The 14,162-nt window shown below is 40.0% G+C and overlaps 1 protein-coding gene across 1 annotated transcript in view; it reads left to right on the top strand.

Annotated features, from left to right (window-relative positions):
• The window catches only part of PLA2G4A (phospholipase A2 group IVA), a 104,744-nt gene that overhangs the window by 59,706 nt on the left and 30,876 nt on the right, over positions 1-14,162 (top strand). Inside the window, exons 7-9 of the mRNA XM_089515812.1 lie at positions 5,175-5,304; positions 12,694-12,830; positions 13,651-13,873. Of these exons, the coding sequence (XP_089371938.1) occupies positions 5,175-5,304; positions 12,694-12,830; positions 13,651-13,873 (490 nt within the window). The remainder of the gene's footprint in view (positions 1-5,174; positions 5,305-12,693; positions 12,831-13,650; positions 13,874-14,162) is intronic.

Below are 14,162 nucleotides of genomic sequence, written 5' to 3'. Positions count from 1 at the left end.
GACACAATCCTACACATGTGACTGACTGACTTGAGATTTTGCAAAATGTCTTTAAGCATGCCTAAACCTGCATTGACTGTTGTCTAGAATATGAAATCCTAATGAAGATTCATAGTAATCACAGGTTAGGGCATAAATCAGTTATTAATCACATTCTATATAATATTTATAATTTGTTGTTATTTGCTATCAAGTCGACTTTGACTTAAGGCGACCCAGTATAGGAATGAGAGATATTCTGTCATCGACAGCCCTACTCAGGTCCTGCAAAAACAAGGCTCTGGCTTCCTTGACTGAATGATTGAGTGAGTTACTGTCACTAGTCCTAGCTTCTGCCAACCTATCAGTTTGAAAGCATGCAAATATAGGTAGATAAATAGGCACCACTTTGGTGGGAAGATAATAGCATTCCATGGAATCATGCTGGCCACATCTTCGTCTTCAGACAATGTTGGCTCTTTGGCTTAGTAACAGAGATGAGCACCACTCTCTACAGTTGGTTATGACTAGACAGTCATGTCAAGGAAAAACCTTTACCTTTACCTCTCTGTCCCAAAACCAAGCCTGAAACCAGAACTAGATCAAGTTAATTCATTTCATCCAGGCCAGCAATGGCATATTGGACATTGGCTAATAGTTATCTGTTATGGAAGAATCTGGGGAAGGCTTTTGCAACAGAACCTAACAACTGCCTCCTTTAGTTATGCTGGGCCCTGTCTTCTTGTAAGGAAGCACTGACTGCTCTCTTCACATACCTGGGCAATCCCTCTCTGATCCTTTCAGTGAGGCAGGAAGCACAAGGGTCTGGATGGCATCTAGTGCCTTTCACTTGTCCAAGGATCCTGTCCACATCCCCAGGCTTGCAAATGGAAAATAATTCACTATTATTTAAAATAAACCATGATTACTAAACAAACAGGGGGCAAAATTATTTATTTTATTTTAATTTGTTATTTTGTTTTATTTATTGCACTTATATCCCACCTTTCTCCTAAAATGGGAGTTTTATTCTGTGGGACTGTAGCAAGTATGACATCCAAGTCAGAACAGATAGGAGCAATTTTATCTGTGAAATACTGCACAAATTCACCACAATGAGTTGAGTAGTGTATATTATCTTCTCAAGAGCTAGAAATTTTTCTTTAAGGTGAAATTTCCTAATACTGTACTAGAAATAATCCAATTCTTTTATTATTGTTGAAGGTTCTTCCTTGTTTTTTTTAAAGTCCTCTGTAATCATTACACAAAGTTCTTCCTTGTTTTAAAAGTCTTTTGTTTTAAAAAGCCATATGTCCTCCCTGCCTTCCTTCCTCCATCAGGGATGTTGCCAAGGGGGGGGGGGGTCTTGGGGCCCGGACCCCCCCTTCCGTTAGAAAAATGAATGGCGAGTGCTGCTGCGCCGCCGCACCCAAGCCCCAATATAATTGTGGCACTTAGTCTGGACCCCCCCTTCCTAAAATCCTGGCTACGTCCCTGCCTCCATGGATGTCAGCTTGCCAGCCTTTCCTGTAGTACACGTAACTTACACATGCAGATCATAGTACAGGGAGAGGTAACTAACAAAGTCTCTAGAATTAGGGGATGGCTCTAGATGGCTCTAAAAGCAAGCAGATGTTTGATCACTAATTACAAAACAGAGAAGGTGCATAACAAAGCAGAAAAATCAAACCTTTGTATGGTCAGACCTGCAGAATGCATAAAGGGGATAGAAAATGTCTGTTGGCAGAAATCCATAGTTGCCAGTTTGACCATATGGTGGTTTGAATGTCTCATTACATATTTGATTTGTAATTAAGTAATCAAAGATCTGTCATCTTTCCTCACAAAGGATCCTTCAAGATTTTTTTTCTAATGACTAAGTTGTAGAAAAACATCATTTTTTCCTCCTCATTTGGAGTTAATCCAAGGGGACTGGCTTTTTGTAATTTTGGAGATGCAGTGAGAAACTGCAGTGTCTTCTTGACAATGTGTACAAATGATTCATTCAGTGTTTTCAGTACATTTTAGCAAACAATCATTTTTTTAAATTCTAGTTAATTAATTCTAGTGTTTTAAAGCTTTCTTGTCACGAGTTGTTATAAATCAAACGAAACTCTGCCAAGAATAATTAAGATTATGCCGTGTCAGGCATTTTAGCTACCATCTGGCATACTTTCCTGAGGCATTGGGGAATACTCAGGATAAAAGGAAAAAGAAAGAGCGAAACCATGAAGATGTACATTAAGGTAATATAGAAAAGAACATTCTATAAGATCTGAGACAGCAGAGAGATTTTGCCTTCTAGCAGTCCTGTTTTTATATATTCTAGTCTGAACACTCAGGTTTATCTAGCTGCCTTATGTAAAATATCCCAAGAGCATCCCAAGGAGGGAGGTTACCAACAGTCATGGTAGCTCAATATCTACATTTATAAAGGATTTTATTTGCAAAAGAAAAAGGAAAGTCAGCAATTACACACAGAGAATTGTAAATGTAATTTAAAGTAAATAAAAATTGCTTCTTAAATTTAAAATTATTTTCTTTAAAAGCCAGGAGGTACTTGTTCAGGTAGTTTTTCCTGTGGATGGAGTTCTAAAGAATCAGTGCTACAGCTGAGAAGGGTATAGACCTTAGTTGCATGTCTGCACACTGAAAGATGAGGTGTGTGTGGCTGGGTGGGTGAATGCATATGCTTTCAAGTTGTCTGCTGACTTATGGTTATCCCATGAATAGGATTTCATAGAGTTTTCTCAGGCAAGAAATACTGAGGGGTGGTTTTACCAGTTTCTTCCTCTGAATAGTCTAGAGCACCTGGTATTCCATTGCAGTCTTCCATCCAACTACTAATCAGGACTGAATAGGCCCTGTTTAGATCAGCCATAAAGGCCAGCCTGGGGTCAGAGTTGGGATGTTGCATCCATATGATGCACGCCCTGAATCTGCCCCCCCCCCCCAGGGCACCATGATGCCACATACTGCTCCATACGGTGTGCAGCATCATGGTGCTTCTCCATGATAGAGAAGGAGCACTGACAAGCCGTGGCACCGCAGCTATGGTGCCCTTTCCAGGGCGCAAAAAGGAGTCCCTTTTTGTGACTCCTTTTCACACCCTGGAAAGGCTGGATTGGGGCCATGGCGTGTGGTGGCCATGGCCCCAATCTGGCTGAAGAAGCGGCAGTTGGAGGCCACCCCTTTGTGGCTGTTTGTACAGCCCCTTATTTAGCTTCCAAGATCAAACAGGGGCCCTATCAACATGCTCCCCACCTGATTTTCATTTGCCCTTGCTGGGTCTTGATTTTGGTGTTTTTCAGGACCGGTAGCCAAACTTTGGCCTGGGACAGACAGGCCAAAAGTGGCGTGCTACTGCCAATACTAGGGTTCTGGTCCGGAATCATAGGATGTGCAGGCGTCATTGTAATGGCAGCCTCCCATCCACACGGGGCCTGCCATCTTGATGTAAGCTATGTGCAGCGTATAGATGTCACTGGCGTCCCAAGAAGAACCCAGTTTTTGGGGGGTTCTTTTTGGGGCAGAGGGATGCCACACCGTTTGGCAGCTGCGGTGTCCCTCCGTAGGCAAACCAGATGCCTCCAGCCCAGCCTGAATGGGGAGGTATGTACCAGGCCTTTGTTTACTTTAAGGGTTTCTTCTTTACTGTTGAAGTTTTCTAGGTGTTTGTGGATTTCGATGCCTTCCCTGTGCAGAATTTCAGTGTTTTCAAATAGCATTTTGTGACCAGGGTTAGTAAAGTGTTCTGTTACTGCTGATTTTTTCAGACTGACCCAGTCTGCAGTGTCTCTTATGTTCCTTGGTTCATGTTTGAACACTGTGTTTGGTGGTCCCTATGTAGAAGAGAAACCCTTTCACGGCTGCAGTTTACCATATACTGTGCCACTGTGGACAAGTGCAAATGAAAACCACCCAGGGCCATAGGGTTTCCCAGCAGATAATGAATCACTAATTAAATAGACACCTTGAGGCCTTGCCATTCTCAACAACAGATCAACACATAGATTAATATACAAATCACCTCCTCTCCTCCAAGGGTCACACAGTATATGGACTCCACTCACTTCCATGCCAGTATTCTCTGAAGATGCCACACACAGATGCTGGTGAAATGTCAGGAATAAATTCTTCCAGAACATGGCCACATAACTTGAAAAAAGCCACAAAAAAAACCAATGGGTAACCTTGTGCCATCCTTTCAAATCCCATCCTTTCAATCTTAGTGGAAGACCATGGGTAATCTGACAGAGAAGGCTAAATAGCTCACAAAACTACAAATCCCAGAATTCTATAGCACTGAGTTATGTCAGTTAAAGTGGTGTCGAACTGCAATATTTCTGCAGTGAAGATTAGACCATAGAGCCATCATACAGTATATTTTCATTTCTTGCAATAGTGAGGAAGTATTTTCAGGCACTTTTTAAGAGGATGAATGAGCTGAATTCTTGTTTTACAGGGACAAGGATTTCTTATCATCATAGAAATGAAGCAACAGAAGTTTATAGTCTTTCTTGCACAGAAAAACAAAACAAAATCTTTATTGTTGCTTCAGGGCGGCAGGGTTGACGTTAAGAAATATTTCCTCCCACTAAACAGAGAGATCCATTGAAACATTACAACACTGTGGTTCTCAGGGCATTGTTGTTGAAATAAATGACTGTATACACTGGCTGCAGCCCTCTGCCATCTCTACCATGTTTAATACTATAGTGCCATAACAAATATTTTCTTAACTACTGAATGTCTCACAATTCAGGAATTGCTTTGGCCTCTCCTCCCCATCAACCCAAAAGTGGCAATAAATTATAAGCTAAAAAGTTTGGGAAAGCACTAGCCCAAAAATGGCCACATAGCCCGAAAACCCCACAAAAAACAACTAGCAAAGTGTCTTCACCTGGTTTTTCTCCCATTGATTTCAGTGGAGCATTCATAGGGAGAATTGCTCAGTCAGTGGATTCTCTTAACATTCATGTTGTTTTGCTAAGGCATTGCATGCTTTAGTCTGACACAAGGAAAAATGCAATACTTATTACTTTCTCTAGATTTCTATTTATGTTATGTACACATATTTCAGGACTTGTTTATTCTTAGATGAATTAACATATACTTGGATGATCAGTTGTTTGTTATTAGCTTAAGATGTTTCTTTTAGGTTATATAAAGCCTGTCTGTTTTGCCCCCAACAGCTCTCAAACAGACCTCCGTTTCAGTATGGCTCTGTGTGATGAAGAGAAGAATTTTCGGCAGCAGCGGAAGAACAGAGTAATGAAACATCTGAACAATTTCCTGGGTACTGATTTGACCTCTCCTCGTGATGTAAGTTTAGATTGTTGGCCTTCCTCCTCTCAGTGAGAGAAAGGTGGGAATACAGTCATTATTTTAACAATCTGAGCACCCTTTCTCTTTAGCTGTCATTACTGTGTACCCATGGCATCTATGTTATGCTACAACTCTTTCCATACTGCCATAGTTTCTTATCTCACCATTTTTTATAATCAGTACTCCTTCTTGGGACATGTCCACGTGGACCAAATACCATGTCCTCCCTGCATCCTCATAGTGAGTAGTCCAGATGACAAGGAGCCCAATCCCTAGTTCTGGTGTGAACTGTCAGGAGATTTTCAATTAGCCCCGAACCCTCTGTATAACCACCTTAAACCAATTGAAAAAACCTCTGATTCTTTTGGAAGCCACAAGTGTGATAATGTTTACAATGCATCCCCACTGTGCTGCCATGAGTCACATCCTCTGAAGTCAGACTGAGATGCTCAGCCATGTGATCAATTCTGGGTGTCTTGTTTTTGGCCTCAGAGGAAGTCACAAACTCAGGTTGCTCTTCTATGTGTATGTCTGCACATATAATAAAATATAATAAATTTTTATTTCTATTTTCCCACCTCTCCCAGGTGGATCAAGGCGGGATTACAACCCAATACAATATGCAATATACAAATACAAATCACAACAATAAAAACAGCAATATAGTACAATAATATATAAAACATGTGTTTAGTGTAGCTGGAGACATCCATGGCATGGTGTCAGTGAATCCACTCTGGGTTTTTATGTGCTTCAAACTTCAAGCTCTGTCTTGCATCTCTATCAAACATGTCCCTCCTGAGGATCTCAAAACTAGGGAGGATCATATTGGAAAATCTGCAGTAGGTGCTAGAATCTTGCTTAAAATTTCTCAGAGTTCAAGAGTTGGGATTTTTATTTCAATCTTGACTTGCTTTATCACTTCATTTCACTTGCTTTATCACTTTTTAGCCTCAAGAGAGAAACAATCAGCAAAAATGGTAGAATATCTAATATACCGTCAATTCTCTTGAGTAAAAAAATAAACATATGTGTATAGACACTTCCCACACACAGAAAAAAAGGGCTTTATGGGTTGAAAAGATGCAGTCTTATACACATGTATTTGCCACTGTTCCCATAATGCAGAAGACTAATGACAGGGTATTCCTAGCATTAACAGTGGAGATGGAAAAATTTCAAAACAGCCTCTGACATCTGAACACATGCACACACACAATTCTGCAAAAAACAAACAAACAAAAAACAAAAACAAAACAAAAAACCAACTCCACATATTTGTGATGCTATTAAAGCACCCTGTTTATTTTTATTGGTAGAATACCATTGGGAGTACCATAGGCTTGCCCCATCTTATATGTCCTGCCACTGACCTTGTGAGTACAGTAGGCTTGCAACGTTGGTGGGCTAGCTATTTGTGGACTGGAGAGTGTCAGCAGCTTGTCTCACCCCATATTATTTAATAGTGGCATGAGCTCACCGATTTGTTAATGCGGATATGTGTACATCGTTGTCCACTGAATAAAATGGGGTTGAGCAGCTACACTTTTTACATCTGGGTGTGGGTGACCTGAACCCTCATGTATGGGAAAAGTCCACTGTAGACAACAGGAAATGAAAGGAAATATTTCTTCTTTCTAGAACAAAGACCTTTATCAGGATGAGCAGCATTTCCTGGAGGGAGGAACAGAACTATACAAATCATGGCTCAGTCTGCTGTGCTTTGTCCACTTAGTTAGTTGGTCCACTTATTAATGTAATGTAATAAAATTTATTTGGTCTTTGACCAGTGTAAAAACAAAACCACACAAACAGTGTATCAGTGTAATAATAACAGGTTAAAATATAAACTAATAGTAGATTATACATGTACAATCTTTCTACACAGTAATAAGATGACCATTTGTCAGTTGAGGGCGCAGTTTACAAACAATATAACAAAATTTGGCCACCTTATGGGATACTGTAGAATCATTGTTATCCAATAGGAGGCATAAATAAAAGGAATCAGTTTTACCTGGGTATTTACTCAGTAGTGGGCTAAGCAGTTGGTGACGAATGTCTCTATAGAATTGACAATAAAGGAGAACATGCTCATTAGTTTCAACAGTGCCCGAGCCACATGGGCAAAGACGATGTTCAAAAGGAGTTTTTTAAAATTTGCCTTCCAACATGGCCGTGGGCAACGCATTGAAACGTGCCAGAGTTAAAGCACTTCTAAACTTCAGGAGGGTAACATGAAACAGATATGGAGCTGGGGAGGGGACCAAAACTTGAACGCTGAACATGGCATATTTTGAGAGGGAAGCACAGTCCATGAAACTTTCTACTTCTAGGATTTTTTGTTTAATGATAGATTTAGCTCTATCGGCGTCAAGCTTTACAATTTCATTTTTATTGAGACCTAACTCATTTAGTTTCTTGAGAAGAGAAATTTCCCAAGATGATTTAAAAGAGTCCAGAAAAATTAAATTTGTCAGTCCTCCAGAAGTTTTATGCAATTTTTGCCAATAGGTAAGTATACTGATCCACAGACTAGATTCTATTTTAATAGTCCCAGCTTCCCTTCTAAGAGCAGCATTCGGAACATAATGGGCGACCTGAAAGATTCTCCTAAGGAACTTAGTTTGCACACGTTCAATTACATTGTTGTTACTATATGGTCCCAGTTGGGCTCCATATAGAAGTTGAGGGCGAACCTTGGCATTAAACAGTTTGATTGCGGCCGGAATAAACTGAGCACCTTTGGTGAAAAAGAAATCTTAGAATAGCCATTATGGTTCTTTGGGCATTGCTGATGACAAGTTCTGAATGGGCTGTTCTCCTACCAGAGGTATAAAATATAACTCTTAGATATTTGAAACTCTTAACCTGCTCTATGTGTTGTCTATCTAGTGTCCATTGTCTCAACTTGGGGCAGTGAGTAAAAGTAAGAATCTTAGTCTTAGAGGAGTTAATTGTTAATTTCTCCTCTTTGCAAAACAAAGCAAGAGAGTTTAAGGCTCTTTTAAGTCCAATGGGAGATAACGAAAGGATAACAACATCATCCGCATAGAGCAATGAATTAATATGCTTATTAGCCAACTTTGGAGGGTGAAAAGAAAGATTATTCAAAGCAGAAACAAGAGAATTAATATAAAAATTAAATAGAGTGGGGGCCAGGACACAACACTTATTAATGAAATCAGGGAGATTTATTTCTGACTTAACTTTTTGGCCACATAATGGATGTGGCACATGCTGAGGGATGACTGCCATCGTCCTTCACCATGACTATGCTCGGGTTGATGGGATTTGCAGTCCAACAACATCTGAAGGATAACACGTTGCCCATTCCTGTTCTGTCTACACTGTCCTTGCTACCTGCACCATGATCGCTGAAATTGTGGAGGTGTCTGTCGCTAGTTAACTAGCAGTGCTAATTATGTCACCTGGGTTTTGCTCCTGATGAAGGACGTTGTAATTGTGGGAAGATTTTGACCAGTCAACTTAACACATTAAGATTTTGACCAATCAACTTGACATATCCCTCCTCTAATGAGATCTGGATTTACGTATCATAGGCCCAGTACAGACGGGCAAAAAGTGCCATCCTGTGGGTGGGGTGAGGGTTGAGCATCCCCATGCTCAGAGCCCTCCCTGCGCTACCCGGGCACCATCTTGGTGCACAGCTGTTCAGATGGCATGCACAATGATGATATCCCTTTGGCACAGTGCCCAAACAGTGCCATGCCAAAGGGACTGATCAACCCACCCAGCAGCAGCTATCACATCTCTTCGCAGGCACAAAAAGGAGCAGGAAAAACTGGCTCCTTTTTGTGCTCTGTGGAGGTCAGATCACTGCCATGGTGTGCGTTTGCTGCGGCACCAATCCGGGCAGAAAGGGGCAATGTCTTGCTGCCCCTTCTGTCTGTTTGTACAGGGCCACAGTTTTTCTGAAGACTGGAGGCAGCTGCTATTTGGCTGATTTTTTACCATCAGAGTATGAGCATCTCAGTGTAAAGATTTTGAAGCTGACTGAATCTCGAATCTCCTAAACCAATTTTTCTGGAAAGATATTCACACCTCTCTTTGTTGCCTTGCTATTTGCTGATGAATAGGCTTGTTGAGCAATGGTTTCTGAAGTGCCTTTTTCACTTCCAGGCATGTGTCTCTCGATTTCCCCATCATCTGACTTGCCTGTTGAGATCTGTTTTTAAAGATCGGTTACCTAATGTCTGAAAGGAGGTTTCAAAGTTTAAAGCTGTGCAGGCTGTATCTTTACTAAAACACAGGCCTTCTATTCAAAACACCCATATCATTAATGGATGCCTGGCTTGCTCAAAATAAGGAAGTCTTTGTATATAAAAATGTGTACAGAACTTTTATCCTATTATTTACCTATGTTTTACTGTCATGCTTATCCCTTCTGCAAGATGGTTCATGTACTGTAAATGGCTTGGGAGTAGGATCTCTCCCAGATGAACCTATAATGCCTCCTGCTGTCCTGGAAGAACTAAAGCTGGTTTCTCTTTGGTGTTGGATGGAAAGCCTTTTTTTTATTTGGCTAGACTTTTTAAAGTTTTGGTGATTTCATGCTGGAATCCTTTAGCTGGCCACTCTATTTGTATTGTGCTGTGATTTTATGTAGTTTATTATGCTGTTCAGTTATCACAATAACATTGAGTTAAGGCATTAAAATAATTAAAAATAATTATTTATATTGCATAATACATCTATATCTGTATTGTTCCATTCATCCACTCTCTCCTGTCAAATGTTTTATCAGACTACACCTAGTTTCCTTCCTGGTCCTAGGCTACTTCCAGTATCCTACTTGTCTATTCACACTGATATCTAGAACTTCTTCCTTCTCCACTATATAGCTGATTATCATGCAGGTGACCCCTTCCATGTCACAGGCAATCCTAAGAATATCTAGGCTAACTTTAATTTTACTTCCTCATCCCTTCCACAGTATGCTCCATTGAATTAGGTCTAGTAATAAATTTCACAGCCTCCATCTTTCCAGTGAAAGTTGGTGCATTGTACAGTGGTCCTTTGCCTTACGTGGGGATCTGTTCTGGACCCTGCCGTGTAAGGCAAGTTCTGCCTATTCTCGAGTCCCATTGAGGATAATGGGGCTTGTGCACGTGGCGGTGTGGCACTGCGTGTGCCACAGGTGTGTGCGCCATTCATTAAATGGTATGGGGCTTCCAGCATAAGCTGGAAGCTGCATAAAAGGCACCTGCGGGCACACTGTAGTTACTGAGTAGATAGATTCCATGGCTGAAATCTCACCTTACAGTTATGTTCACCAGACTGTCTTATGCAAGCCCCAGTGTTTAAACCCTAGCTGAAGATGGGCAAAATGTATTTTGTGATAACATTTTGTTGTTAAATTTAGATTAAAATAATACCTGTAAAGTTCTTTAAACACACCATTTTAAGCCAAAAGGCTACAATCCTGGTAGTCATGCCAGCACAGGAGCCCTGGTGGAGCAGTGGTCAAATGCTGGCATTGCAGCCACAACGTTGTGGGTTTGATCCCGGAGGCTACAGATTCACTCAGCTTTCCCTCCTTTCATAGGTTGGTAAAATGAATACCCAGCTTGTTGGGGGCCAGTGATGTAATCCCTGCTCGATCTGCAGGGAGAGGTGGGAAATATAAATAAAAACTATTATTATTATTATTATTATTATTATTACATTGTAAACTAAGATATAAACTGTCAGAGAGTGCTTAGTTCACTATGAAGTGGTATGGAAATATAAAGTGCTATTGCTATTAAATGTATAGAATGTGTGCCCAGGTAAACCAGCAAAGGATTAGGCTTAATACATATTTACTGAGCCACAGCAAGGAACCCTCCTGATGGTCTATTATAGAAAGAACTACTCCCGATGTGATACTTGTAGTTCAACTTTTTGGTACCATCCTTCAAGTATTCCTTGAAATTCCTTCAAGGATTCCTTGAAAACACCTGTGCTCTCTAGGTACCCACCTAGTTGTCCAACCTCGATGGGGCATATAGCGGTGAACATAAAACCACACAACGCTGTCTAGCAACACAACTGAGTGCCAAGGGTAGTCTTATAAAGGGGCATATGCAGGACTGGTCAAAGAAGATGGTCCAAAGACATGGAAGAATTAGAGACCAAGGAAAAGAAAGGTAGGGTAAAGCAAAGCAGCTAAAAAAAGAGAGAGAAAGTTTTGTCTGATATTTTCCAACTCATATAGTGGCAGCATGTTATTATTCACACATCTCTGTACATATTCCCACCATTTAGTGGTTCTCCCTCTCTCTTCTTTGTACCTCTTTGTAATTATATCAGTAGCAGGCATAACTTCAATAAGTCGGTATTCTTGCTCATTTCCAGATGAGATAGCATGAGACAATAATGGCAATGACTCATTACTCTGTGGAGGCTAACCTGTTTTCAGATTGATATCTTCTCATATACAGTACTATCATGTTTTCCCTCATTAAATCTCTAATGGGAAATTTCATATTAATGCATGTATCCAGCTTTTAGCAGTTTTTAATTTATAGTTCCATGTCAGTAAGACTGGGAGGTGAAGTCCCACACCCTAGGTATCAAACTTTTCTTTTGTCTATCATAAGGAATTAGTTGAATGAAATTCCCTAAACAAGACTACTACCTGGTGGTACTTCTCAAACATCATTTGAGGAAGAATATGTGGTGGTTGAAAAGGGGGGGCATAGACACAATGTTTTCAAAGAGTTTTCTGAAAGGTATAGTTCTCACTGACTCACAAGGTTTCTGTCTTGTAGGATAACGGACAGTCATTTTGTTCCTCTGACCATCTCTTAAATAACCTAGGTCAATAGAAGCAAATGAATTTCACCAGGCAGACACATTAAGCATCATGCATCTCCAGAATTGATTCTAAAAATAAAAAATAAAATAAAAACAAAAATAAAGTTCATGGACAGCGCAGAAGAAGGGGCTAAATACATATTACATGCTAACATTCATAGTTGCTCAAAGAAGGAGGAATATGGAGTGCTGATTGAAGAATGCATAGCCCTTTCTTCACCTGCTGTTTTCCATGCTTAAAACCCCCACTCAAGCACTCAATTTCTCTGAAGAGTTGGAATGCTTGATTGCTGTTGACAATGTATTTTGAAACCTTTGCATGTGGAAGAGGGGAAGGCATTCTTGAGGGTTTGTGATCTGGAATAGGGAAAAAAGTTTACTTTGGAAGGGAAGAGTAACTTTCTTCCTCTGCTGCTTCTCTTCCCTAAATTCTTCTCTAACTGAGGCATTTTGCTTTTTTCACAAATAAGTACTGGGCATTGATATACACATAAGCATATGATATGTTATTTACCCCAACTGAAAATGTTTTAAAATGCATCCTTATTGTTGTGTTTGACCCAGGTACCAGTGATTGCAATATTGGGATCTGGTGGTGGATTTCGTGCCATGGTGGGATTTTCAGGAGTGATGAAAGCACTGTATGAATCTGGAATTTTAGACTGTGCAACATATATTGCTGGTTTATCAGGATCCACATGGTATGTTATTTTTTAAAAAAATCATTATTGTGGGCTACAGAATATAGTTAAATAAAGTCCAGCCTTTCTTTACTTCTCTGTGTATGCATACCTGTAAACAGATGTAGGTCAGGATAGGGATCTTGACACTTTCTGTATGCTTTTGGATTAAAAAGTTCAGCAGCCCTAGTTAGCATGACAAATGATAAGGAATGCTGGGAGCTATGTGTGTCTTTATTCCTTTATTTGATTTATATCCTGCTTTTCATCCAAATGGAACAAGACACACATACACTTATGAATGGGACATTCCAAAACCATATAGTTCCAGTACAACCTTGCAATGGACATGGTACAGCAGATACACACCATCTTGATGGTGGTATTCCAAATTCTTTCAATATCTGTAGGACTTTAACATTTGTCTGTGATCAGTGTTGACTTAGCTGAAGGGGGCATACATAGCCCTTAACCGAACATAGAAGATATCTGATCAAATACCTGGCATCTCCATTTAAAACATGCAAGGACCAAGTGACATGAAAAACCTGTATTTAAGACCTTAGTGAAGCATTGCCAGAATAGACAGTACTGGAGTAGATGGAGTAGATTTGGAATATAACCATTTAAAGGATAAAATAGATGGACAATCTTACCATGAGCAAAGCAGCTTAAGGACTAAATCATCTAAACAGAGTTCTTGAATGATATCTAAAATATGGATAGTTTTATATGTTGTTATTTCAGTCCTTTCTGCCGTTCTCCCATGCTGGTGAATTTGTGAATATCTTTGGAACCTCTTTTTGTTTACTGAAAAACATTATTTTTATGTTTATTACAGGTACATGTCCACATTGTATTCTCACCCAGATTTTCCAGTGAAAGGACCAAAAGAGATAAACGAAGAGTTGAGAAACAGTGTCAGTCACAACCCATTGAAACTGCTTACTCCTCAGAAAGTGAAGCGATACATTGAAGCATTATGGAAAAAGAAGAGGTCTGGGCAGCCTGTTACATTTACAGATATCTTTGGAATGTTGATTGGTGAAACGCTTGTCCAAAATGTAAGTTTCCAGTTAAATGACTTCGGAAGTTGTATTAATCCTGGCAAGAAGGGCAATTAATATTATTGTGCTCTCACTGCATCCTGTAGTGTTCCTGACAGGAAAAAAATAATTCTATTTTGCATCATTAAATAACTGTGGCCTTGTGATAAAGGATCTACTTCTGTTGACAACTTGTTTCCTGTTTTTTGGAAGCAAGATTATGGCAAGAACTGCCGTCATCTATCCACCAGTTTTCCCTCTGTCACACAAACTACATTTTTATGACAGATTATTTAATGATTGATTA

Source organism: Sceloporus occidentalis, unplaced genomic scaffold (genome assembly GCF_023333645.1).
Source record: "Sceloporus occidentalis isolate IW3139 unplaced genomic scaffold, rSceOcc1.0.p SCAF_3, whole genome shotgun sequence".
Lineage (NCBI taxonomy): Eukaryota > Metazoa > Chordata > Lepidosauria > Squamata > Phrynosomatidae > Sceloporus > Sceloporus occidentalis.
The sequence above is the reverse complement of the archived record's forward strand: the minus strand, read 5'-3'. Positions and strand labels throughout refer to the sequence as shown.